General features: G+C 40.5%; 2 protein-coding genes across 3 annotated transcripts in view; both read right to left on the bottom strand.

The window, feature by feature from the left end:
* LOC138961519 (uncharacterized) overlaps positions 1-846 on the bottom strand; it is a 22,392-nt gene extending 21,546 nt beyond the window's left edge. Inside the window, exon 1 of the mRNA XM_070333176.1 lies at positions 394-846. Coding sequence (XP_070189277.1) covers positions 394-472 — 79 coding nt within the window. The 5' untranslated portion in view covers positions 473-846. The remainder of the gene's footprint in view (positions 1-393) is intronic.
* Positions 847-4,448: 3,602 nt separating this feature from the next.
* LOC138961493 (vacuolar protein sorting-associated protein VTA1 homolog) lies at positions 4,449-26,099 on the bottom strand. Of its 2 annotated transcripts, XM_070333145.1 has the most exons (8): positions 25,983-26,099; positions 23,326-23,420; positions 21,981-22,105; positions 16,206-16,281; positions 15,667-15,772; positions 14,944-15,228; positions 12,145-12,171; positions 4,449-10,742 (listed from the first exon to the last, which is right to left on the bottom strand). In XM_070333145.1, the coding sequence occupies exons 1-8, from the start codon at positions 26,086-26,088 to the stop codon at positions 10,594-10,596; spliced, it is 969 nt and encodes a 322-aa protein (XP_070189246.1). In that variant the 5' UTR covers positions 26,089-26,099; the 3' UTR covers positions 4,449-10,593. The 2 variants fall into 2 exon arrangements, with proteins under 2 accessions (XP_070189246.1, XP_070189247.1); XM_070333146.1 differs by lacking the exon at positions 12,145-12,171.
* Between the last annotated feature and the right edge of the window lie 213 nt (positions 26,100-26,312).

Below are 26,312 nucleotides of genomic sequence, written 5' to 3'. Positions count from 1 at the left end.
CTTTCCATACAGGTGAAAAGCATACTTACTTGCCATACAGGTGAAAAGCATACTTACTTTCCATACAGGTGAAAAGCATACTTACTTGCCATACAGGTGAAAAGCATACTTACTTTCCATACAGGTGAAAAGCATACTTACTTGCCATACAGGTGAAAAGCATACTTACTTTCCATACAGGTGAAAAGCATACTTACTTTCCATGCAGGTGAAAAGCATACTTACTTTCCATACAGGTGAAAAGCATACTTACTTTCCATACAGGTAAAAAGCATACTTACTTTCCATACAGGTGAAAAGCATACTTACTTTCCATACAGGTGAAAAGCATACTTACTTGCCATACAGGTGAAAAGCATACTTACTTGCCATATAGGTGAAAAGCATACTTACTTGCCATGCAGGTGAAGATTGCCAAAGCCAAGCACACGATTACCACTCTCTGTTCCAGCTCAGCTTGAAGAAAACCCATCCCAGATGTTCGATAAACAAATTTATCTCTTTAGCGGTTTTTTCTTTTCTTGAATGTCCTTTAGTTTTTGTTTTTATGTATGTTCTTTCTGTGTTTTGTTTTTGTGTCCTTATTTTGGTCCTTTCCTCCTTTTTGTGTTGGTCATTCACGCACACCCAGCACTCAAACAAAATCCTTTAAGAAAAGCACTGATTGACACAAACACATACAGGAAAAAGGTCAGCCTTCACCACCAAACGAGCAAGACGACCACAACTACCACTGAGAAGACTATCTGAAACCCAGGCCTCCTGAGGTTAAACACACAGCGTTCAAAACTGATCCTCTTTTGCCCTTCAGTCCCACACATGTTGCGTGTAACGCACGCTGGGGGAAGAGAGATACTTCTTCCTTGATTGCCACCGAGAGTAGGACAGGGATGGGAATGGGGATGGGGACGCAGAGGACGCAGGGGAACTTGTAATTAGTCGAGCATGCATTGCCGCAACCACAGGCACATGAAGCAAATTTAGGAAGAGATACACTTTGCAAAATAATTATTGCGACTTGACAACTTTTACAAGCGAGATTAAAGTCAAATTAATCTCCTCGTATGTAAAAGTTGCCAAGTTGTGCCTCGTGACTTTTCGTCGATTTTTGATTGGTCCCTAACGTTTTTGTCACGTCGATTTTAGGGTATATATTAAGTAAAGAAATGTCAACTTCGTAGGATGGTTTCCCCTGTATCAGTTTTACTGTGCTGCTTCAAGCTTCAGACATGTGTGTTTTGATTCAGTTATGTTACTTTTGCCTTTGGCTTTAATATGATGGATGAGTGATTGAAAGCGTGATCGCCGAGTTAGTTCAGTGTTCCTACCAAGTACTCAAGAGCCGCCTTCGGGCTTGGCTCGCTCGAGAGAGAGCGGGGATAGTGGAGGTTTTCGGTGAGAGTGGGGGTCTGGAAAGAAGGGAAGGTGCATGGGGTGTGTGTGTGTGGGGGGGGTGTGGGGGAAGGGAGACGGAGAAGTGTTGGTGGTGGTTTTAGGGTATCCATCCTTTTCGCCCCATTTCCCTTTCGCCCCATTTCCCTTTCGCCCCATTTCCCTTTCGCCCTATTTCCATTTCGCCTCATTTCTCTTTCGCCCCATTTCCCTTTCGCCCCATTTCCTTTTCGCCCCATTTCCCTTTTGCCCCATTTCCTTTTCGCCCCATTTCCCTTTTGCCCCATTTCCCTTTTGCCCCATTTCCTTTTTGCCCCATTTCCTTTTTGCCCCATTTCCCTTTCGCCCCATTTCCCTTTCGCCCCATTTCCCTTTCGCACTATTTCCCTTTCGCCCCAAGCCATATATCGCCCCAATATGGCTTGGGCGACGGGCCGCGGGGTAAACACTTTGGGTGGATCGTCGGGTACAGAATAGTGTAAGTGTTCTGTAAGACCATGGATCAGTCATCAACGAGACTAGTTAGGGTAGCCGAAACCCGAAGACAGAGACAAATGCGAACATGCGAACCGATTTTGTTTAATTTGGGGCACATATTCAGAGTAAACAAGACATATCAATATTTTTTTTTTTAATACAGTAGTTAATAATAAGAAAATAATTGCAATTGTTATCATCTGTTATTATTAAAACTGATTTCAATTTTAAGTACAGATGTTAGAATCAACTAATCAAATTTTAAGTTAAAATGCCATCTTTTTCAAAGAATGACCAAAATTGTAAACAATTATATTGAAAAATGTGGTCGCCACAGTACCGCAGTAACTGTTTTAAAAGCTGGCTATGACGTCATCACACACACACACACACACACAGATATAATGATATATCACCCTTGATTTCAGCATTAGATACCGTCAGAAGGGGACGTTGTCTCAAAGCACGCTGCAGTCACCCACTTTCATTGCCTAAAGGTACCTGTACGGATCGTCAACTTAAATGAGAAAGCGAATCTCTGTACTTCTCTACTTAAATGTGTGTATTGGGAGGGACAGTATCTTTGGGATGGAGGTACAGCGCGTCATTTTCATAGGGTTTGCTGAACATGTGAACAAGCTTTTGCCAGAGGGAGTGACAAACTGATGTCATGTCACGCTTTGCTGATTTTTGTCGTTTAACTTTTGGTTAGATTTGAAGATCAGGAGTGAGTTTCTAGCGCAGTGAAAATGCAACAAGACTTACGGGGAAGGGGTAATTTGATTGTAATGATTTTGAGGGTGCTGTTGGTCAAAGGTGCGCAAGCATACACAAACACAAACACAAACACAAACACACACAAACACACACACAAACACACACACAAACACACACACATACATACCAAACACACACACACAAACACACACACATACACACACAAACACACATTCAAACAAAAACTCATACACACTCAAACACACACACACAAACACACACACTCAAACAAAAACTCATACACACACAAACACACACACACAAACACACACACTCAAACACACACTCATACACACACAAACACGCACGCATACACAAACACAAACACACAAACACACACAAACACACACACAAACAAACACACACACACACACAAACACACGCACACAAACACATAAATACACACACACACAACCACACACACACATACCAAACACACACCCACCCCCGACCCCAAGTCCCCCCACATCCACACCCACACCCTCAAACACACACACACAATCTCACACACACTCACACACACACACTCACACGCATGCACACAGATACACACACACACTCACACCCCCACCCCGACCCCAATCCCCCCCCCACACACACTCTCACACAATCACAACACACACACACACTCCGACACCCCCCCCACACTCACACACACCAAGAAGTAAAACAAGGAAAAGGACGAATCCTCAGTTAGGCTGATTCAAAGAGAAGATCGTGACACAAACTTGATAGCCTAATGAACTGTCATAATATCTCCCATCTTGCCTCCTGAAATATCTCCAGCCGTGAAAGAGATTGTACTTAAGGTGGTCGTCTACATTTTTTGCTTTTTTTCAATAATCTTATGGTTAGATTTCGATACAAAATTATGTCAAATGATGAATGAACCATTGGGAAAAAAGTTATAGAAAAAAAAAATATGTAAAAAAATATTTTATTTTTGGGTAGCGTGACTCACGCGTCTAATATTTTGTTTTCTGTTTGCTGAGAACATGTGCTTTGCCTAAAAATACTGACCAATCAAATTCATGTCACTGTGCTTATAGCCACGCCCAAACAAGTGCACCAACAGTTTGACAGGAGTTTAGCGCTTGGCATTTTCCAAATAAGGATATCCTACTATGAGTACTACGCTGGAATACTACAATGAATTTTCAAACGGCTACACTGGCTTCGTTTTTCCTGATCGAAAGGGGGTGTATTGTTGATATTTGTAGATAATAGACTCTGCATTTTAATGGTCAAATGGTGATTTCGGTATAAACATGTAGACAAGGACCTTTAATGACTCACACCATGTTTTGTGTGTGTTCTTTTCCTGTCTACTCTCAACGTTTTACATTGGATTGTAGATAAAAACACTATATTTGTGATATTCGCTCTTCGCTATTGCATTTCACTGTGAAATGCGACACTTTGCTTGAAGTACGCATAACATTTAACAGTCACGTACACATTGCAGTCAAAATTCAATACCAAGGGGAAACAACACCTGTAAATCGTTCTTTTACTAACAGCCACTTACTTATCTCCCCTGCAGACATTTCTTTTTTTTTAGCATCAAAAATGTTATTTTTGTAATCTTGGCTTGTTGTTTTGGCTTCCATGCTTCGAATTTTCATCGGTGGTGAATAGGTCACAATCCCCAACTTGCTAGAGATACAAGATGTTAACCCTTTCACCACTGCTTCACGTGGGTATGAACTCCATCACCCACTTTCTCTCTATCTCCCATACAGTTTCTTTCTCTCTCACTCTCCACATATTCCAAACAACAGAACAGTCAGTATGCAACAAAATAAGCTTACTTTAAGGTCTCACATTTATTACAAATCAGTAATCATACGTCTCATGTACACAATTTTATATTTAATTAACAATTACCGTAGTGCATTTCCCAAGCTCTGGCTAGTGAAATTTTGGATTTAGAAGAAAACATAAGATGTTCACATACCACCAAAAGAGAAATTTCCGTTTTAACAAGTCAGGTATTAACTTTCTGTACCACTGAAAGATAAACATTGCATTTTCGGACGAAGAAATTTTGTCTCCATCAGAAACGTTAATGCATTTTACAATGTAATATGTCACCTTTACTTACATAATATTTCCCAATGAATGACAACTGAAGTCATGAGGCTCAGAAAGAGAATAAAAAAACATTCTATTTATGGACAAAAAGAAAAACACATCCTCTTTATCGTTTGGTCTATTCTTAAACGTTCCATAAACGTATCGTTCTTGTTATTTTATTCTTCATTTTGGAACGCCAACAGTGTATCTGTTTCGACTGTCAGAACTGGAATGGAAAAAAGCCATCTTCCACGCCAAAAAAATGAACCTTACAGGTGCGACTATAATTAACACAATAATGCCATTTTCACAGAAAGTTAGTCCATGAACTTTTCTTCGCATAGTAGTGACAAAAAGTCAACAGTTTGACGATAAATCCACAATTTCACCGTCCATTCCTTGGGAAACGCAACATATCAGGGATGCGAAAGTTCAAGATTTTCACTAGCCGACGGACGAGTAATTTTTTTAATTCACTAGCCAACAGAAATGTTGACATGCCCGCGCCTAACAGTCTTATTCCAAAACTTTCCTCTGAGAAAGAACTATAATCTGTTGATGAACACATTTTCAAAAACAAATTTAATAAGTAGGAATTTTTTTTAAGAAGTTACTTGCAATGAGATATTTATTTTGCAATATAATTTGCACAGAAAAACGGCTCAGTTCAAAAATAAAACCTGCTCCCTCAGAAGCTCACAAACTTGCCACTCGGCCGCCAGATGGGAGATTTTCAATTTTCAACCGGCTAGCAAAATGCCATTGGCGAGTGTACTTCCGCACCCCTGCATACCAATCACAAGGACACCTAAACAAAGAAATCACACTCAAAAAGCCTTCAATGTTTAAGATGAAGAAAGAACAAGCTTTACAAAGGTGAAAATGCATACTTGTAGCCATACAGAATACCATGTACGAAAGACAAATATTTTCACAAAGAATAAGTTGTGACTGCATGAATGTGCATCACAGTTTTCATCTGCTTTCTTTTCAGCCATACCTGACACCCTCCCACCCCCTTCGCAGGTATCTGTGCACAGGAACATATTAGATCACACACACACACACACACATGTATTCGAGCAAACATAAGGAACAAATCAATCTCTCAACAAAATAAAACATGCATACATGATCCCCTTAAAACATCAAACCAAAGAAAAAGTACAAATAGATAAAGAGTTACAGAACTTCCTAGCAATCACCCTTACGCAATGCATTGACTTGCATTGTCTGTAATTAAAGACCACAAAAAGGTATCTTCATATGCGCACAAAGTACAAGGATAAAACTTGCAACATCCAAGCCGCCATCAAAGCAATTGTAGACACACATTCCCACCCACACCGTGTGACTTGCACAGGCTATTTACAAGGTAGCAATCTTGTAAATAATCTGGTCAGGTTGCTCCTTTGCAGGAGATAAAGTTTCTTTATTCAATTTGTCCAGACTTTCTTTCCTTTCGGAAGCCTAAAAATGTGTGCAGGTGCAACAGTCCACCAAGATTCTGTTACTTTCTCAACTACCATCCTGTTGCTTTAAGTACTTGTGAAGCTATACAGTTGCTTTGGAAATGTTGACGCAGTCATTTAAGGAGTCTACGCTCTATTATTCAGTAGAACAAAAAACACTAGATCCTTTTCTCAATGTCTACGATTTTCTACCATTTTTCCATGAAAGATAAGAATAAAAGTACAGACTCTCATCTTCAACATGAACTAGTGCAACGCTCTTGTATTGCCTGTTTAAATTCTGTGCTAAAACTACACTTATACAACACCATAGGGCAGTTTGGGTTCACTAATTTAATCTTTTTCACAACTCTCTTTGTTTGTGTGTTTGTTTATCCACATTTTTTCTTTCTTTATCTTATTAGAGTTTCGGTATGATCATCTATCCCTTTTCCCCCCCCCTACTTCCCAATCGAACATGAAGGAACACACACACACACACACACACATGGGGGCCCGGTAGCTCAGTTTGTAGAGCACTGGACTTGTGATCGGAAGGTCGCAGGATCAAATTCGGGCCGGGACGGACACGGGTCAACTTTATGTGCAGACCCAGAGACGGAAGCCATGTCCCACCCCCGTGTCATCACAATGGCACGTAAAAGACCTTGGTCATTCTGCCATAAGTGCAGGTGGCTGAATACACCTAAACACGCAGACACCTGGGTAGCGCGACTCCGTTGCTGCTAGCTTTCCACTGGGAGGAAGCGACCCGAATTTCCCAGCGATGGGACAATAAAGTAATGAAAATGAAAAATGAAATGAAATGAAATGAAACACACACACACACACAGTCTTTCTCTCTCCTCTCTCCCTTAAAATCACCTGTGAAACTATTAGGGGCACATTCTAGCAGATACCAAAAAAGATCCAAGCAAACACACATAATTGAAACTCTTTCGACTGTGTCAAAATAGGGGTTTAGTCGTAGAAGAAAACCATCGTGGTGGGGGTGGGCCGGGTTGTTATCAAATTTCTGCAAATGAGCACGTGAAATGATGACAAGGACAGTGAACACAAACATGTATTCATTATCTACAAACATGGCTACAGAAAACGACAGCAAAAGGCTACTGTAGAAGTAAGATATTTGTTGCGATACACATGCAGGCTTTTTGATCAATATCACGTCATTTCCCCAAAACAGCAATTCCTTCAGGTGATCCAAACCCTTCTGGTGATCAACGAAGAGCTTCCAATTCCACATACAATGTGCATGAACCATGGCATCCATAAGCACACTTGAGTGAACTTTTAACATCCATTAAGCTCAACAACAACAACAAAAACATTAGGCACACTCTTTTACGCCTGCTATTAAATCAGCTTTTAAGTTTGCACATTTACGCATTGAACAAGGAGGATATTGAGAAAAACAATTAGAAAAACAAAACAAAACAACAACAGTTGCTTCCATGAGTCAATGACATCAGAAATGATCACATGTGCTTCAGTCAATTATTTAGAGAGAGTTTAACCGATACAAAAAATTGGAGTGGTCTCAGTCAATATCAATCAACGGAAAGGCCCAGACGTAGTGTGGGGCATATTTATTTTGTTGTTGTGCAGTGAACGTACGTTGTTTGTGTGTGTGTGCTTGTTTTCTTATGTTGGTGGTTTGTTTGTTTGCTTAACGCCCAGCTGACCACAAAGAGCCATATCAGGGCGGTGCTGCTTTGACATTTAACGTGCGCCACACACAAGACAGAAGTCGCAGCACAGGCTTCATGTCTCACCCAGTCACATTATTCTTACACCGGACCAACCAGTCTTAGCACTAATCCCATAATGCCAGACGCCAGGCGGAGCAGCCACTAGATTGCCAATTTTAAAGTCTTAGGTATGACCCGGCCAGGGTTCGAACCCACGACCTCCCGATCATGGGGCGGACGCCTTACCACTAGGCCAACCATGCCGGTCTTATGTTGGTGGTGCTGTTGTTGTGTTGTTATATATGTATTTAAAAAAAAAAAAAATCAAAAAAAAAAAAAAATAATCAATCAACGGCAAAGATGACTCACACAGGCTTCAGAAATATGCAGCTGTTCCTGAACACTGAAAGATCAGACAAACTGTGAACTGTCTCCCTATACACCTTGCGCTACCAAGGCCTCACCAGAGAAAACAATGGATCATATGTGATTCTGTACAACACAGGACAGTCAATGAAAATGATAAGGCTAATTATGATGTGCGCTTGCTTTTGGTAAGGGTGGTAGATGTTGAATTTATTGAACAAGAGTTCATACTCTACTTTATCTTTTTCTGAATCATCATGTCCGTACATGGTACTTTGCTTGAAATTGAGACTCGAAATTAAGTTTAAATAGCACAGAAGCTAGTCGCTTCAATATTCAAGGCATGTAAGATCGATGCAGCAAGCAGGCACAATTATACTGCCAGCAAAAAGATGCCACACCACTACGGACTAGCTAATGAACAATACAAATCCAATAACAGGTTCAAGACATGCACATAATTACATGTGCATCTTCACAGACGACAGAGTTAAAGTTTTAGGAGGAGTCAGACCACGGCTGTTCCTAGCTTGTGTTTTAGTGTGAGTTAAAAATTGCCCGGCAGAGGGATTTGTTTGGCTACCAACAACTGCAGCCAGCACAATGTTAAGCTCGCTTGCCTGTTATACCCAACTGCTTCCGCGCTATACATACAGGGAGATTGGCTTGCTGCTGTGTTATCTCTGCTGTGGGGAAAGGATGGGTGCTAAAAATAGCCTGTAGCTAGAGTAGCAGAAATGAAACCCTTTGAACAGCCGTGAGACGAAGTTGAGTGTCAACCCTGATTGTTTCCCACACAGCCTTATCTACTTACCTCAAATAAAACAAGTCGCGTAAGGCGAAATAACAACATTTAGCCAAACTGTCAAACTCACAGAATGAAACTGAACGCACTGCTTTTTTTCACCAAGACCACATACTCGTAGTTTCGTCATTCCACCGCTCGTGGCAAAGGCAGTGAAATCGACAAGCCGTGCAGAATAGTGCGGTAGAGGTCGCGCTGAGCAGGGTAACACGCTTTTCTGTATGTCTATTCTTTTTAGCTTACTGAGTTTGTTTTTAATCCAAACATATCATATCAAATATGTTTTTGGAATCAGGGACCGGCAAGGAATAAGATGAAATTGTTTTTAAATCGATTTCGGAAAATTAATTTTAATCATAATTTTCATAGTTTTAATTTTCAGAGCTTGTTTGTAGTCCAAATATAACATATGTATATGTTTTTGGAATCAGAAAATGACGAAGAATAAGATGAAATTACTTTTGGATTGTTTAATAAAATTTTTTTTTTAATTACAAGTTTCCGATTTTTAATGACCAAACTCATTCATTAGTTTTTAAGCCACCAAGCTGAAATGCAATACCAAAGTCCGGTCTTTGTTGAAGATTGCTTTGCGAAAATTTTAATCAATTTGATTGAAAAACGAGGGTGTGACAGTGCCGCCTCAACTTTTATAAAAAGCCGGATATGACGTTTTTATTTATTATTTATCGAAAAAATGAAAAAAAAAACTCCGGGGATATCATTCCCAGGAACTCTCATGTCAAATTTCATAAAGATCGGTCCAGTAGTTTAGTCTGAATCGTTCTACACACACACACGCACAGACAGACAGACAGACTGACACACACACCACGACCCTCGTCTCGATTCCCCCTCTATGTTAAAACATTTAGTCAAAACTTGACTAAATGTAAAAATGAATTGTTACATCACCCCTCCCCCAGTCAAGTTTCAAAGGCAAGTATACCTACTAGAGAACCATTGTGTGTGTTTTATCTGCGAAGGCTCAATTACTTACAGAAAAATCATCTTTCTGCATCTAACAAAATTTGTTGTTGCTATACATTGGTTCTGCATGCGTGCACAAAGGGGGTGTTCGACTGAACAAAGTTGTCTCTGGGAAATAAAGCCCTCGGTGAACGTGAGGATCGAACCCACGCCGATAGCTACAACTGGTTTAAAGCCAGCGCCGCTACCGACTGAGCTATTTCCCCTTCCCTATGTTACTCAGTACACCATCATCTTAATTCATATCATAAATTACAATCACATTTTCAAGAGCATCAGTCTCTCTCATAAGCTGTATTCTATTTTACTTGGACTCTGTGGTTCCATGTGAGATTGCAGTGGAACCCCCTTTTTAAGACCCGCCGATTAAGACTCGCCTCCCTTTTCATTTAAGACCCTATTTTCTGTTCATATCCTCGGACATTGTAGCCCAATTAAAAGACTCCTTCCTTTCCAAGACCTGATTCTCTCACATTTTTTGGGGGTCTTAAAAGGCGGGTTCCACTGTATTTCCAAAAGGCTTTTCCCAAATGTGCATGTGCATAATTCAGCTGTCGGAGCCTGTTGTGATGAGACGCAGAGCTTTCTGCAGGTTGTCAATGGCCGTCTTGGAGTCCTCGTACTGCAGGGCACTGCTGGCGTACTTGCAGTATTTCATCGCTTTCTGGTAGTGCTGGGAAGTCAAAGACACACCAGCTGTAAAGACAAAAAAAGAAAAAAAGAAAAAAATAAAAATTTCATTTAGAAATATAGTCAACCAGTTGTAAAGAAAAAAAAGAAAATAATATAGAAAAATAGTCAACATCGCACCAGCTGCAAAGAAAAATAAAACAACAACAAAAAATCAAATAATTCAGGAAAATCCGTTTTCTTTCTTTTGTGTGTATTCCCTTATTTTGTTGTACAGTCATAAGCATGGTGTGTGTGTGTGTGTGTGTGTGTGTGTGTGTGTGTGTGTGTGTGTGTGTGTGTGTGTGTGTGTGTGCTGTGTGTGTGTGTGTGTGTGTGTGTGTGTGTGTGTGTGCGTGTGTGTGTGTGTGTGTGTGTGTGTGCATGAGTGGGGTAAACACTCATTGAACCTTCAGACATCACAAGAGCTTACATTCTACAACTGCTGCAAGATTGTTTCATTAATGTTGAACACTGAGAACAAACTAAACTAAGAAACAACAACAAAACAACAACCAACAAACAAAGACGAAAATCCTCTTAAAAAAAACCATGAAAAAAAAAAAGCATCACATAAAATTATCAAAATAAAAATTAGCTAAGTCTCAAAGAAACTGGGCGGAGTTCTCAACACAAAGTATACTTCATGAAGCTGGTCGTATGGAGCATTAAAACTGAGTTTGGGGTAAAACACTTTGCGCAGTCTTTGTTAAGTCGACTTTAGGCTCAACTTAAGGACCGCCTCAAAAGTACATGTAAATTTTCTCCTGACTGTAGAAGTCCAAGGAACATGGTTACAACAAATGTTATGCAAGCCCCAGTAAACTTGAAATTTTTCTCCATGATTTTTGTTTTATGCTTTGTATAATAGCATATATATATAACTTCTTTTATGAATTGGTCTTCTATTTCTTGTTTGATTTCTATTCTGTCGTTCTTTCTATGTGACTAGAGCTGATAGGGTCTATGTCGACCAAAAGAGTCGGATTCCCTGTAGGTGGAGTTCCTGTAGGGGGATTCCCTGTATACAGGGAATCCCACAGGGTTGAGTTTTTCAATAAAACTTGCAAACCATACTCAAATTTCTAAGAAATATCAAAAAAGATCAAAAAACATCAAATTCTACTGATGTCCCTGAGCATTACATGACTTTCAGCGATATCAGCGAAACGCTACAGGAACTACACCCTGTGGTATTCCCTGTATACAGGGAATCCACCTACAGGAACTCCACCTACAGGGAATCCAACTCTTTTTGTCGACATAGACCTCATCAGCGTGACTAGACCACAGTTATAGGATGAGGAATCAGAGAAACTCAAGAATGATAAACAAAATGTACGAACAATCAAGCCCATCCTGATCTCAAAAAGCAAAACAGTTCACCATGAGATCATAAGATGCTTTAACAAATCCATCCATACTTAACCTGAGAAAATAACTTCACTGCCTTTCTCTGAAAATTCACACAAAAACGCAAGGGAAATTAATACGTAAGCATAGGCCAAAATTTTTTTCACACACATAACAGAATGGAGTTACATGTACAAATAAATACATTTATGAAAACTAACTAACAGTATTGAGCTTTTGTTTTGAACAAGGATCTCTTTTATTTCTTCCTCCCAGTGAGAACAACGATGCCAATGGATTGCCCTAAGTTGGGAAGAAAATTTTAAATGGGGGGTAAATTTACAAAGTTTATGAATAGAAAATCCCCGGATCTCAAACATTTTTGCTTCGCCCATAATGGAAGCGACAACAACTCAAAAATAAGTTACAGTACTGTAGTAACATTTACCATCAATAATTGTCCGTTGTGTATCTTGTTTGTCAGAATTTTATGGTTACTCTGCTCCTGTCCAAAATCTCGCTACTATCCACTATATTCTACCCGATCCATGTTTTCAAAGGTGAGGCTGTTGCTGTTGCTTGCCCATTTCCGGCAAGTGTGTTGACGGAATATGAGCGTGTTTTTTTAGTTGTTTTTTGTAGATGTGAGGCAATGTAGTCCAAATAGGGTTAAGACCTCAAACCATTTGAGAAAATCTGTGGGTAAATATTACAGAGGTTATGAACAGAAAATGTGTGGGTAAATATTACAGAGGTTATGAACAGAAAATGTGTGGGTAAATATTACAGAGGTTATGAACAGAAAATGTGTGGGTAAATATTACAGAGGTTATGAACAGAAAACGTGTGGGTAAATATTACAGAGGTTATGAACAGAAAATGTGTGGGTAAATATTACAGAGGTTATGAACAGAAAATGTGTGGGTAAATATTACAGAGGTTATGAACAGAAAATGTGTGGGTAAATATTACAGAGGTTATGAACAGAAAATGTGTGGGTAAATATTACAGAGGTTATGAACAGAAAATGTGTGGGTAAATATTACAGAGGTTATGAACAGAAAATCTGTGGGTAAATATTACAGAGGTTATGAACAGAAAATGTGTGGGTAAATATTACAGAGGTTATGAACAGAAAATGTGTGGGTAAATATTACAGAGGTTATGAACAGAAAATGTGTGGGTAAATATTACAGAGGTTATGAACAGAAAATGTGTGGGTAAATATTACAGAGGTTATGAACAGAAAATTTGAGAAAACAAGGTCTAAACAAGTCGCGTAAGGCGAAAATACAACATTTAGTCAAGTAGCTGTCGAACTCACAGAATGAAACTGAACGCAATGCAATGTTTCAGCAAGACCGTAGCATCGTCAGTCCACCGCTCATGGCGAAGGCAGTGAAATTGACAAGAAGAGCGGGGTAGTAGTTGCGCTGAGAAGGATAGCACGCTTTTCTGTACCTCTCTTCGTTTTAACTTTCTGAGCGTGTTTTGAATCCAAACATATCATATCTATATGTTTTTGGAATCAGGAACCGACAAGGAATAAGATGAAAGTGTTTTTAAATTGATTTGGAAAATTTAATTTTGATAATAATTTTTATATATTTAATTTTCAGAGCTTGTTTTTAATCCAAATATAACATATGTATATGTTTTTGGAATCAGCAAATGATGGAGAATAAGATGAACGTAAATTTGGATAGTTTTATAAAAAAAATTTTTTTTTACAATTTTCAGATTTTTAATGACCAAAGTCATAAATTAAATTTTAAGCCACCAAGCTGAAATGCAATACCGAAGTCCGGGCTTCGTCGAACATTACTTGACCAAAATTTCAACCAATTTGGTTAAAAAATGATGGCGTGACAGTGCCGCCTCAACTTTCACGAAAAGCCGGATATGACGTCATCAAAGACATTTATCAAAAAAATGAAAAAAACGTTCGGGGATATCATACCCAGGAACTTTCATGTCAAATTTCATAAAGATCGGTCCAGTAGTTTGGTCTGAATCGCTCTACACGCACGCACGCACACACACACACACACATACACCACGACCCTCGTCTCGATTCCCCCCTCGATGTTAAAACATTTAGTCATAACTTGACTAAATGTAAAAAGGGTGGGAGTCTTTAATTGGGGCGGTCTTAAAAAGGGGGTTCCAATGTAGCAGACTTATACTAAACTAGTCAGAGCAAAAGAGTACCAAAGTCAAAGGTAGTTTCATATGGAGAAACTACATGGCTTGCTGTGTCATACCAGATTTACACAAGTTGCTTTTTTACAATATTGAACTGTGAGCGAAAGCGAGCTTTTCAATATTTGAAAGAGCAAAGTGTGTAAATCTGGTATGACACAAGCCGTGTAGTATTCTGTTTATCCTACATACTGTACTTACGTATATTTTAATCAAAATGTCTCGCAGTGGAGGCATCCAAATTGAAGATGCTTCTTTTGGAACCTCGATATCTTCCAAAGCCCGTCGCGATATAACCTTGAACGGTTGAAAACTACGTTAAACACCAAATAAAGAAAGAAAGAAAGATCTTCCAAAGCGTTGTGAGCACAGAAACGTCACACTAGAAAGTGTAGCGAGACGTACTGTTAGTTCTAAAAACTCTTCCTAGGAAACAGCAGGCGCAAATATGTTTCTATAATGACGTTTGTCTCTATGACTTTGGTATCATAAGCAGTGGAAAAGCAGCTCCCTGCCAGACTAGTTTGACACAACCTCATTTAAATGATAAACACCTGTGTGGTTTGAACGATAGTGTTATCTCATGAGTGGTCTCTATCATGTATGTAGGATAATTCACATGATGTCATAACTATTTTGCATTTCAACCACAGTTCTCTTACTAACTTCTTACCAGGGTTTGGAGCCGGCTCCCAGTTGTTGTTGGCTACAGCTGTAAAATCGTGTTTTGGGGGTTGTGGGGAGGATCTGGGGGCAGGTTTGGGGAGGCTGGGGGGCTCGTAGACTGGAGGGCTGTCCATGGGGGTGGTGGGGGGTGCGTGAACACCCGGAGGCTGCAGACCGGAGGAGGGTCCTGGGGCGGAGAAGGAGGTGGGTGGTGGGGCGGAGTAGGAGGTACCGGGCTGGTCGTAGGAGGAACCACCAGGCTGCGGCATCTGTGGCATGGGATCAAAGCCCTCTGCAAGGAAAGGAAACAAACTCAAGTTTAGACACATGAAAACTGAGACGCACGAACAAGTCTGAGAGTAACCTACGACTCCCCTCACACACAAAAACAACGCAAAACAAAACAAAACCACAAAAACAACAGAAACTCTTGGCATGAGCTCATGAGTCATTGAAATTGTATCCTCAGGAACAAAAGTAGAGAAGAATTTTTCTTTTTTACCAAAAGCCTGTTGATTTTGATGTTTACAGTTCCATCCCAAAAAATGACCATGAATAAAAAATTCAATTACCATCTTGTCAGCGTCAGCACAAGGAAGAAGAATCAAAATTAACGTACACTTCATAACAACTTCAGCTGCTTATCATCACCGAGTTGTGTCACTTGATTACAGAATTTCGCAATTCTTAATGGCGGTAAACATCAAACAAAAGATAGTAAAAGACCTACCCTCCCCGTCTTCACCCAATGGTCCAGGTAATGGTGTTTCTCCGTTCTTCAGGCACTTGTGAATGTAAGCAGCTTTCCACTTGGCATATTTCCTGTTCTTCTCAATCTGAACAACAATTGAAGCCTTGCAAATGAATACATGTGCATCTCAAAGGTATGTAACAACTTCTTTACCCCAAAACAAACATTGATTAGACTTTAGACTTGATGACAACATCACAACTGTGGCTTAAATAATAATTAAAATAATTTTAAATGCCATGACAGCAACTCATTTACAGTTGAACAAAACTACACTCTCTCAGTCTCAATGCTGCCTGACAGAAAAATTGCATCACTTTTTGTGTGGGAACTTCACTTTTCAGACTGGTATACATGTTCAACTTACATTCTTGACCTTTGGAATTATTTGCACAGGAAAACACACATACACACACACACAAATAGAGGCACACACACACACACTGAGGCACACAAACTGACTCAGGCACACACACAAGCACAAATTGTGTACACATGGACTATGTTTCCATACTCACATCCTCTGCAGGTTCTCCAAAATTTGTCAGCACATCAAACAGCATTCCTGCAGTGTAGAAAGACTTCACCACATTTCTGAAAAAAGATTGCAAAAGGACAAATGTCACATGAAAAAGCAGTACAAACTAATTCTCTGATCTGGGTAAGAAGAATTTAACTAATAGTTCAGATTAGGCTTTGCCCACAGTCTACATTTGAAAAACATAAAGATTTCATCACTCTTACTCTTAGTCTTACTTACTTCATTATTTAAAACTGACAGGACAACAGAAGTGTTGTTCCTGAATGTTATCAACCAAACAGTAGCATAAGGGAACACAGTATCAAACCATCACTGAACTTATCTTTATTCAATTTCAAACTAGGTTTCAGAAACTTTGATGGCAAATAGTTATGGTATAATGTCACACTCACAGAGATTGTGTTAACCCTTTCGCTGGCAATCAAAACTTACTTATGTGCATTCCTGATTGCCAGGGAATTTTGGAGTTCGGGGTGTAATAATTCACAAAAAATTCTAGCTCCAAACTGGCAGAAGGTAGTAGTGGGGCGGCTTAGCCCACATGTTCAAAAGAATTGTGCATTTTGTTATACAAGCACCAAATTTGGCACAGATGTACATTAATATGTTGCAAACATTTTCAGATATTGGGCCACTTGAAATTCTCTCTAAATGTCCGCCATATTGGATTTCAAAATGGCCGCCACTCGAAATCTACATTTGCTATTATCTCTGGACATAATGGAGCTAATGACTTGATTCTGGTGTCTAAATGTATGTTTTTTGGGGCAAGGAATCCAATGGTACCAATTTCAACTTAATATTATCTATCAGGGGACTATTAGGGACTGGGTGGCCGAGTGGTAACGCACTTGCGCTCGGAATCGAGAGGTTGCGTGTTCAGGCCTGGGTCAGGCCGCAATTTTCTCCCCCCTTTCCTAACCTAGGTGGTGGGTTCAAGTGCTAGTCTTTCGGATGAGACGAAAAACCGAGGTCCCTTCGTGTACACTACATTGGGGTGTGCACGTTAAAGATCCCACGATTGACAAAAGGGTCTTTCCTGGCAAAATTGAAAAGGCATAGCTAAAAATGTCCACCAAATACCCGTGTGACTTGGAATAAAGGCCGTGAAAGGTGAATGCTCGCCCTAATAGGCTTGAGGTTTGCTGGCCGATGTGAATGCGTGATATATTGTGTAAAAAATTCCATCTCACACGGCAGAAATTAATATGTAAATCGCCGTGAGCTCTTGTGAGAAACGGCGATTAATAAATGTCCATTATTATTATTATTATTATTATTATTATTATCACAGTCTGTTATATAATTGTATTTGGAAATTAGCTAGGCAAATATTGGATTCAACACAATACTTTGAAAAGAATGTCTTAGTTCTGTAAATGTCTTAGGTATAATACTGACATGCTACATGGTCTAGTATCTGAGGCTTGGTGTATACTGACATTCTACAAATGGTCTGGTATTTGAGGCTAGGTATGTACCGGTACTGAAGATACGTGTACATAAACAGTGTGATGTTAACAAGTTCAGCATTGCCACAAGTACATGTATGTTGTTGACTCATCGTCATGTGCAGTCCCCCTTCACACACACAGAGGGCTGTGCACTGAAGGGCAGCCTTTTTGCACTTGCAGCGCCTCACGCACCCTTTCTTGCTAGCTAAATGCAGCTGTGAGCTGCCTCAGGTAGCCTGGTCCAATAAGGTATGTACTGTCCTTCTCCAGTCCTTAACCAACCCCAGTTGGTTGGTTGAGGGAGCTCTGGTGCTGGCAGCAGTATCTGACCCCACACATGTCCACCTTGATACTCTGCCCTCTGGACATGTTCCTCCAGAGCTGCCTTTGTTGAAGGGATAATCCTGGAACGCCAAAGAAGAAGAAGAAGAAGTTGAATGGATGAGCTGCACATTGTTCTTCCTTGCGAAGATTTTCCTCCTGGCCTTGTCAATGTCTGTGCATTTGCTGGTTCGATCATACAACAGGATCACGAACTTCTCTATCATGCGCATTGCATCGTCTTGGTATGTCACGCGGTGCAGAGGACAGCAGCAGCAGCACCTCAGTGAGTTCTGGCAGTACTGTCCAGACTGCACACGCAGTCTTCTCACCACGTCTAGCAAAACTAGACACAGTGTTGCATCCCGTTAGAGCGTGGAACATTTGCAGTGCACGAGCCTTCTCTCGTCCCAGTCCAGCTGCTATTTCGTGTGCTGCTAGGTATCGGAAACGCTTGCCTGTTCCGAATGCCAGCCACAGTTTGTCTTCTGGTTGCAACTCCTGTACCAGGGACACTGCCAGCACCACATCATCGGTGTCTATAGTCCGGATGAGTATTGCATGGTGTCCATGCTGGGCTGCGTGAGATGCATGCAGCAACATCAGACTGTCAGCTTCTTCGTGGTTACATGGGGCGAGTGAGGTCAGATCTGGCAGTAGTGGCTTGCTGAGCATTGCCTCTCCATCAGTAATGATGAGTTGCTTGTCCTCCTGGTCGAACCATTTAATGAGAGCTGCTAAGAGGAACCTGAACAGCTCGGTCTTGTTGCTGTCCACTCGTATGAAGTTCTGCCAGTTTCCTGGTATGGCTGCGGCAGCCACCACGCGTGTCCGCACGTCTTGTCCCCGCTTTGCACGTGTACTACCTTTCAGTGAGTCAGCAAGGTAAGTATTCCAGACCAGAGCCAGGCGTCACACTGTTTGCGGCTTCGTGGACATATATGGGATGACGTTTTGTTGTGCATACTCTTCAGAGATCTTTGATGCAGCCGGCTTCAGCATCTGGGCGATGGCTGCTCCATCAAGCACAAAACAGGTTGTGACAGGAGTCTCTGTCTTTGCGTCGGAGACTTCTTCCAAGCATGTGAGGAGATCACTCTTGATACCAGTGCAGAGGCTTCCACCATCAGACAATACAGGAGGACATGCCTGATTCTCGTGACGAAAGAACTCCTCAAGGTTTCCATCCCTCGTCTGGCAGCCAATGTACATGCGTGCGAAGAGTTCACGGTCATTCCTGACGGAGGCGAGCTGTTACTGACCTTTGCTCTGGCTTCTTGGAGTGGAAATGCTGAACACCTTCAGCTTGTTACGAGGAATGGGGTCGTCCACTACCTTTGTTCTGTCCAACAGACACTCTCTGGTGAAAGCCTCGAACTGCTCTTGGCCAATCCTCTTGGCATCCATCACGGTCTCCACGGCAGCAAGACCGGCGATCTCCTTTGTGTCCAGTTTGACTACATCCTGACTCTCCTCCTCGAATGGGTCGCCCATCTCCTCTATGACACCAACGAGAGAGCGAACATCTTTCACAAATGAGGCCTGTACACTTGGCGTCTGATCATGATGACGTGTGTCTGCTGTTTGCCGTCTCCAGTGTTGGTTCCCATCCTGGAATTCTTCGATCACCCTGCCAACTTCTGGTCCCGCAACTATCCAGCGACGTAGGGCACTAGGGTTGTCAGTGAGCCCAACTGCTCCACCGTCTCCTTTGATGCAGCCATTATTCTGCTCATGTGCCTGGTCAATCGGGATTAAAGAGAACACTCTCTGTGTTTTCTGAACGGTGAAGTGGCTTTCCCTGAATTTCCTGGATACATCTGGGTGTTTGGTGGTGAGTTTGGCCATGTCCTTCAGGTGCACTGGTATCCACCTAGCATAGTGGGTGTGATCCAGTGCTCTGTCAGAGCATCGAGGTACATCATTAACGATCCCTGCCTTAGAGAACGCACATACACTTGAACCAACAGTTCTAGTTCCAGCACGGTTGCCCAGTAGTGAAACTAGGGGATGTCTTCTCCTCTCTGGCAACACCAGTCTTCAAACTTGGGAAGGTCCTCTGCATCCCTGGTTTCTCCCAGACAGTAGTGCTTGTAGGCACAGTGTTGCAGGAAGTACAGTGCTGCTGCAGTCAATGTCAAATGTAGATCATAAAGCAGCCATGTAAAGTAAAGCAGCCATTTTGAAATCCAATATGGCGGCAAATACTTGACAATACCAAGTGGCAATTGGTACCATTGGATTCCTTGCCCCAAAAAACATACATTTGGATACCAGAATCAAGTCAATAGCTGCATTATGTCCAGAGATAATCGCAAACGTAGATTTCAAGTGGCGGCCATTTTGAAATCCAATATGGCGGACATATAGAGAGAATTTCAAGTGGCCCAATATCTGAAAATGTTCGCAACATATCAATGTACATTTGTGCCAAATTTGGTGCTTGTATAACAAAATGCACAATTATTTTGCTATGCTGCTTCACTATAGGTATAAGTAAAACCTATGTTATTTTTAAAGGAAATTGAACCAAGAATCTGTTTGTAGTGTCTAACCATGGAAATAATAATTAGTTTGGCTTATAATGATGTTCAAATATGAATTTTTGAAAAATCAGTCCGGCGCATCTTCCGGTGCCTGTGGATCAAACACAGGTGGCTGTTTTGCTTGCTCCAAGAAAGGATTATAATCACTATCATCTACCTGTTTCCAACGAATCGTCCGAAAGAAGATCTCCCCCTTCCCCTGTCAGTATCCATAATCATTTGCACCGCCTGTAACGTCAGTCCGTATTGTTTTTCCCTACTAGGGCCAGGTCGACTGTCCCCGTTAGCCATTTTGACGAGTTGAGCTTTCTCTCCCCTTTCCTGCCTGCCAAGGCCGAAAATAGCCTTCAGACGCAAAACCGCGTCACCATTTATGTTTTTTCATGAGAATGAGGTATCCTACCAAGCCATTGGCTGCTATTTGTGTGTCAGCAGTGACGTAGCATTTCTGGAAAATTCCTGAACGGAGAAGCGGGTTTACCCGTCCTAAGGCGCTGCGGCTGCATAAACGCATGACGGGTATACCCGTCCTTAGGCAGTCACGGGGTTAACCCTAAATTCCTAATTTTTGTATCTGACATATTCTGAAAATACCGAAATTCAGTATTTGAAATGGACAACAGGTTATTCATACTGTGTCATATTTGGTTTGACCCTGAGTTTCTTTTTGACAAATTTTATCCTGGCCACTGTTTCACATTCAGTTAGACTGGATGACGTAACAGAGAGGCCCATTTCTGCGAAAGAGACACTTGTGAATCAGAATTATTAAAAGAAATGTACTGATTTAGTCTCAATCTGCACAGGAAGCAGTCAATCAATCAATATGAGGCTTATATCGCGCGTATTCCGTGGGTACAGTTCTAAGCGCAGGGATTGTTTTAATTTTTTTATTTAGACACATGAAAAGTGAGACGCACGAACAAGTCAGCAGACATGTTTCCCCCCAAAGCTTGGCCAAGTCAAAAAACAGTAATCTGATGACCAAAAAAGTAATCTGATGACCAAAACAGTAATCTGATGACCAAAACAGTAATCTGATGACCAAAACAGTAATCTGATGACCAAAACAGTAATCTGATGACCAAAATAGTAATCTGATGACCAAAACAGTAACTCAGTGGTTACAAACGCCGACATTAGCAACACAAACCTAATTTGAAGCCCATTTTAAAATCGTAGTCTGGACTCAAATGGAGTATTTTTTCCCAAAAATAGTAATAAGTTACTCTAAAATAGTATGGGTAACCAGGTCTGAGTGGGGCTGTTGACTGTTGGTATGTGTGTAAGGGGAAGAATGCTAGTCTTAGAATTAGATCTCCATGTGAAATTTTGTCACATCTACCATAGTTGGCATCATGGCTGACACAGAATTGGATAAAACATCTTTAAAGTTTTCAAATTTACAGCCACTAAGAGAAGGAATCTCACTTGTTGAATCTGGATGCACGATCCTCGTTGTCTGCATAAAGGAAAACTTTGAGAGCGTAGTTTTCCATGTGAGCTTGGCCAACCACTTCATTGTGTATGGCTTCGTCATCGTGTTCCTTCTTTATCTGAAATTAAATAAAGACATAATTTATTATATTATATATATTCGTATTATATTTATTTTACAAGTTTAGAGGTGTAAGTTTCGGTGTGTGTTTGGATATGATAATTCAGATTCTGGTAAAATTCAAGTGTGCGAAGTTTACCCTTTCAGTCAATAGTTTTCCGTGTAGGTATATTAAAGTTGAAGTTGAACAAAAAACAATTAATTACCTTAAAGAATTGAATATTAAAGTAAAATTGATCACTGTGATTGAATAAAAGCAAAGTTTAGTACCTTGCTGCAGACTGAATAGTCTACTTGAGTTTGGGACATGATACTTGTACATTTACTCTTATTGTATCTGAGTTAAAATTCAAGTGTTTCCTGGTGGTTTTTGGCTCACGTAAGTGTAGCCTATGCGATCGTAACTTTGTCTGTCTGTGCGTGCGTGCGTGCGTGCGTCTGTGCGTGTGTATGTCTGTGGTAGAAACTCTAACATTTGAAGACGTCACATTACATTGACGTCACATTATGACGTAAGAGGGTCACGCGAAGGAAGTACTGAAAGTCTCGGTCATTATTATTTTGAGCGCGCCGAGACTAGTTGGCAGTCGTGTCCTTGTAAGTAGGCTACATGCAGACAGACAGATCTAGATCTAGTGTCTCGCTTTCTTGCAGTTTCACCTATGCTCTTTCTGTGTGTGTGTGTGTGTGTGTGTGTGTGTGTGTGTGTGTGTGTGTGTGTGTGTGTGTGTGTGTGTGTGTGTGTGTTTGTGTGCGTGTGTGTGTGTGTACGTGTGTGTGTGTGTGACGGAGTGATTGAGTTTGTGTTAGTGTTTGTCGATTTCTTACGTGAGCCTTGATGGCTTCGCCTCTTGTTTTTATTTAAATTTAGTCAAGTTTTGACTAAATGTTTTAACATAGACTGGGAATCAAAACGAGGGTGTGGTGTACATGTATGTGTGTGTGTACAGTGTAGAGCTAAAAAAACACAAACAAACAAACTATAAAAGCGCGCTTTTCTGTGAAGCTTTACGTTACTGCGATCACGTTTGAATATATTATATGTGTCAGCGGTTTCAGTCTGGGTCGCGGTTATTGCAGGTAAAATATTGCCATTGTTAAATGCAGTGCGTTTGGTACAAAACTATCATTCTGTGAGTTTGACAGATTGACTAAATGTAGTATTATTAATTTCGCTTCGTGCGACTTGTTTGTTTTTGTGTTTTAATTTTGGCTCACTTTTTCCAGATGGTCCATCAGTGCAACCAGGAAGGTCCTGGCTTCTGGAGATTTTTTGTCAATCTCCATCGCCCTCTGAAGTGCGTGTAGAAGACCTGAAAATTCAATCAACTGCATGTACTGGGACTGAGAGTGGGAGCAGCACAGACATTTGTTTGCAATTAATCATATAATAATATATATACCATCCTGAACTCAGGTAAAATGAGTTACTTCCCTTCGGGTCTCATTTATCCCTGACCGGATGCCTTTGTTTTCCTTCTCTGGAGAGGAAATCAATTTAAAAAAAAAATAGGGGGTGTTTTAACACATTTAGAGCTTTTTGTAATGTGTTATTGATATAAGCAGATTTGAGATCATCGATAATAATTTTTCATGGTGTTGTGTAATTTTTAAATTACGAAGGAATTGTTATGTAAGACAGTTTCAAGCGAGCTATCTTTCGTGGATGTGTTTACTGTGCAAACAACACTAAATATATGGCAAAAGTGTCACGTGATAATCAACTTTGTCACAGGATCATAACAAAATGGCTACGGAGCGGACAAAACTTTTTCCGTAACCAGTTGGGAGTGATGCAACAATATCACAGTCTCCTTCCAACAGCAGTCTCAAAATTTCGACTTGTTTTGACCTTAGAACGATGTCTTTATCATAACTGTGAGTGTGAAGAACAGAACAAAGATCATTGTCGAAGTCGGCCATTCTACAATCACGTTCGTCTTTTGATCAGAAACATTAGCTAAAAACATATGGGAGATAACTCGGTATTCTTGTTTTGATAGATTTCAGCTTTTAGACACTTTCTTTCCCTATAGTCTCCGCGTAGCAATTATCCATCCTGTCAGAGAGACATGAGCGATAGCGTGGACTGATGATTATCAGAATTATATATATATGATACTATTTAATACTACAGGTCTATTTTGTATTGTTCAGTTGAACTTTAGCGTTGTAAATTCATCCTCAATCATATATATTCATAGCTACCCCCCGCGGGTTAGGGGGAGTCCCATATTGGTTGGGACTAGAAAGAATTTACCCGATGCTACCCAGCATGTCGTAAGAGGCGACTAACGGTTCTGTTTCTTCTCTTCTTTTGTCTTATTTCTGCCTTACCAGTCCTTTCACCTATATTTCCTTCCAAGAAAACTCTCCCTACTATTCCCTGCAGTTTTCCAATTCTTTTCTTGTTGTCTTATTTCTACCTGACTGGATCCATCACCTTTATTTCACTTACCAAAAGTCTTCTTTTCCACATCCTTATTTCTCTGCACCCCGCATGTCGTATGAGGCGACTAACGGATTCTGTTTCTCCTTTTACCCTTGTTATGTGGTTCTTGTATAGAATATAGTCAATGTTTGTAAAGATTTTAGTCAAGCAGTATGTAAGAAATGTTTAGTCCTTTGTACTGGAAACTTGCATTCTCCCAGTAAGGTCATATATTGTACTACGTTGCAAGCCCCTGGAGCAATTTTTTGATTAGTGCTTTTGTGAACAAGAAACACTTAACAAGTGGCTCTATCCCATCTCCCCCCCCCTTTCCCCTATCCCATCTCCCCCCTTTCCCTCGTCGCGATATAACCTTCGTGGTTGAAAACGACGTTAAACACCAAATAAAGAAAAGAAATATTCATAGCTCACAATCCACTGCAATTTATAAATATAAGCCTCCAATTTGACAGAACCTGCTCTTGTATTGTAAGCATAACAAATCATTTTAGATACCTTTGAAGTTACAGAATGAACTGTACAGATACCTTTGAGTTACATGGGATTTTAGTAAATTAGCATTTACTTTTAGAAGGAAAACATCGGCAAAGCCATGTTTTTGAAGGAAGGGACTCTAGGGAGGCAACTCTGTCAATCTATAGACCCTATCGGTATTCCAAGCTCTCGTAATCTCTCGCAAACTTCAGAGCATAGCAAAGCATGCGGTACAGCGATCTCGTGCCAGCTGCACAAGCCAAGGTTCGAAGTTCTCGCGATGTTCAAAGCATAACAAAGAGCGTGTCTCGCGAGAGCTGCTCAGATACCGAAAAGGTCTACTATGTATGCATTTTCTCCATGTTTTCGTCAATCAAATGACCAAATTAATTAATTATGCTTAAGTATGGACCTCAATCCGTCAATTATTGAATTAATTCCATGATAAATATTCTTTGGTTTGAATTGAATAATTTATTTTAAAATTAGAGGGACTTGCCTACAAAATAAGTCAATAATGCCATTGGATTGTGAGCTATGAATTTTAAACGTTCAAGTACAACATAACCGTTGTGTTTTTTTCAAAACCCCCACAACAACCATTACACTTACAAGTTACAGTTACACTTCAATACATCATCCAGAGCAGGAAATCAGAAACTGAGAAAGAGAATCTTGAAAGGGTGTTGGACTTTGTTTATCTGACTTTGAAGACAAAGTACTGATTCACTCAAAGTCCAAGCCGTCAAAATACTTTCTTGTTCAATAAACTAGTAAAATTTAAGACCAAAAACAGCTGAAAATAAACAAATGATTCATGAAAATGTGAGGGTGACGATGTCGCAACGATAGCTGGCAGTGGCACTGCCCAGTTTTGTTCCCCTAACACTATAACTCATGAACATTGAAAGAAATATTATGGAGAAAAATGTTTTTAATTGTTACTCACAGTAATAGGCAACAACTATATCTCTTTTCTCATGCTCTGCTGCCGTTTTCAAGTAATGTTGAATCGGCTTCAGGTTATGCGGCAGAGGAACATTGAAAGACGCCATTTTGATCTCACCATCGAAACATTACAAGGGAAGCTACTCTAATATGACTCTCTTTCAAATGTTGTGCGGAGTTACGCACCCGAACACACACTTCTGCTGTGGTATGGTTCTTGTACTTGCGTGTGCGGGTGTTTGATGAGTGTTTCTGTGATATGATACGCGTTCGCAACGAATCACTTAGACCAACAGTATTATTAAAAGCCGGACTGAAAAAAGACAGACAG

The sequence above is a fragment of the Littorina saxatilis genome, linkage group LG3, assembly GCF_037325665.1.
Source record: "Littorina saxatilis isolate snail1 linkage group LG3, US_GU_Lsax_2.0, whole genome shotgun sequence".
NCBI lineage: Eukaryota > Metazoa > Mollusca > Gastropoda > Littorinimorpha > Littorinidae > Littorina > Littorina saxatilis.
The sequence above is the reverse complement of the archived record's forward strand: the minus strand, read 5'-3'. Positions and strand labels throughout refer to the sequence as shown.

Coding starts and splice junctions, on each gene's coding strand:
- LOC138961493 (XM_070333145.1), bottom strand. CDS start 26,088: ATGGCGTCTTTCAATGTTCCTCTGCCGCATAACCTGAAGCCGATTCAA. Junction 15,773..16,205: donor TTGGAGAACCTGCAGAGGAT/GTGAGTATGGAA, acceptor ATTGTTGTTCAG/ATTGAGAAGAACAGGAAATA. Junction 15,229..15,666: donor ATTGGGTGAAGACGGGGAGG/GTAGGTCTTTTA, acceptor CTTTCCTTGCAG/AGGGCTTTGATCCCATGCCA.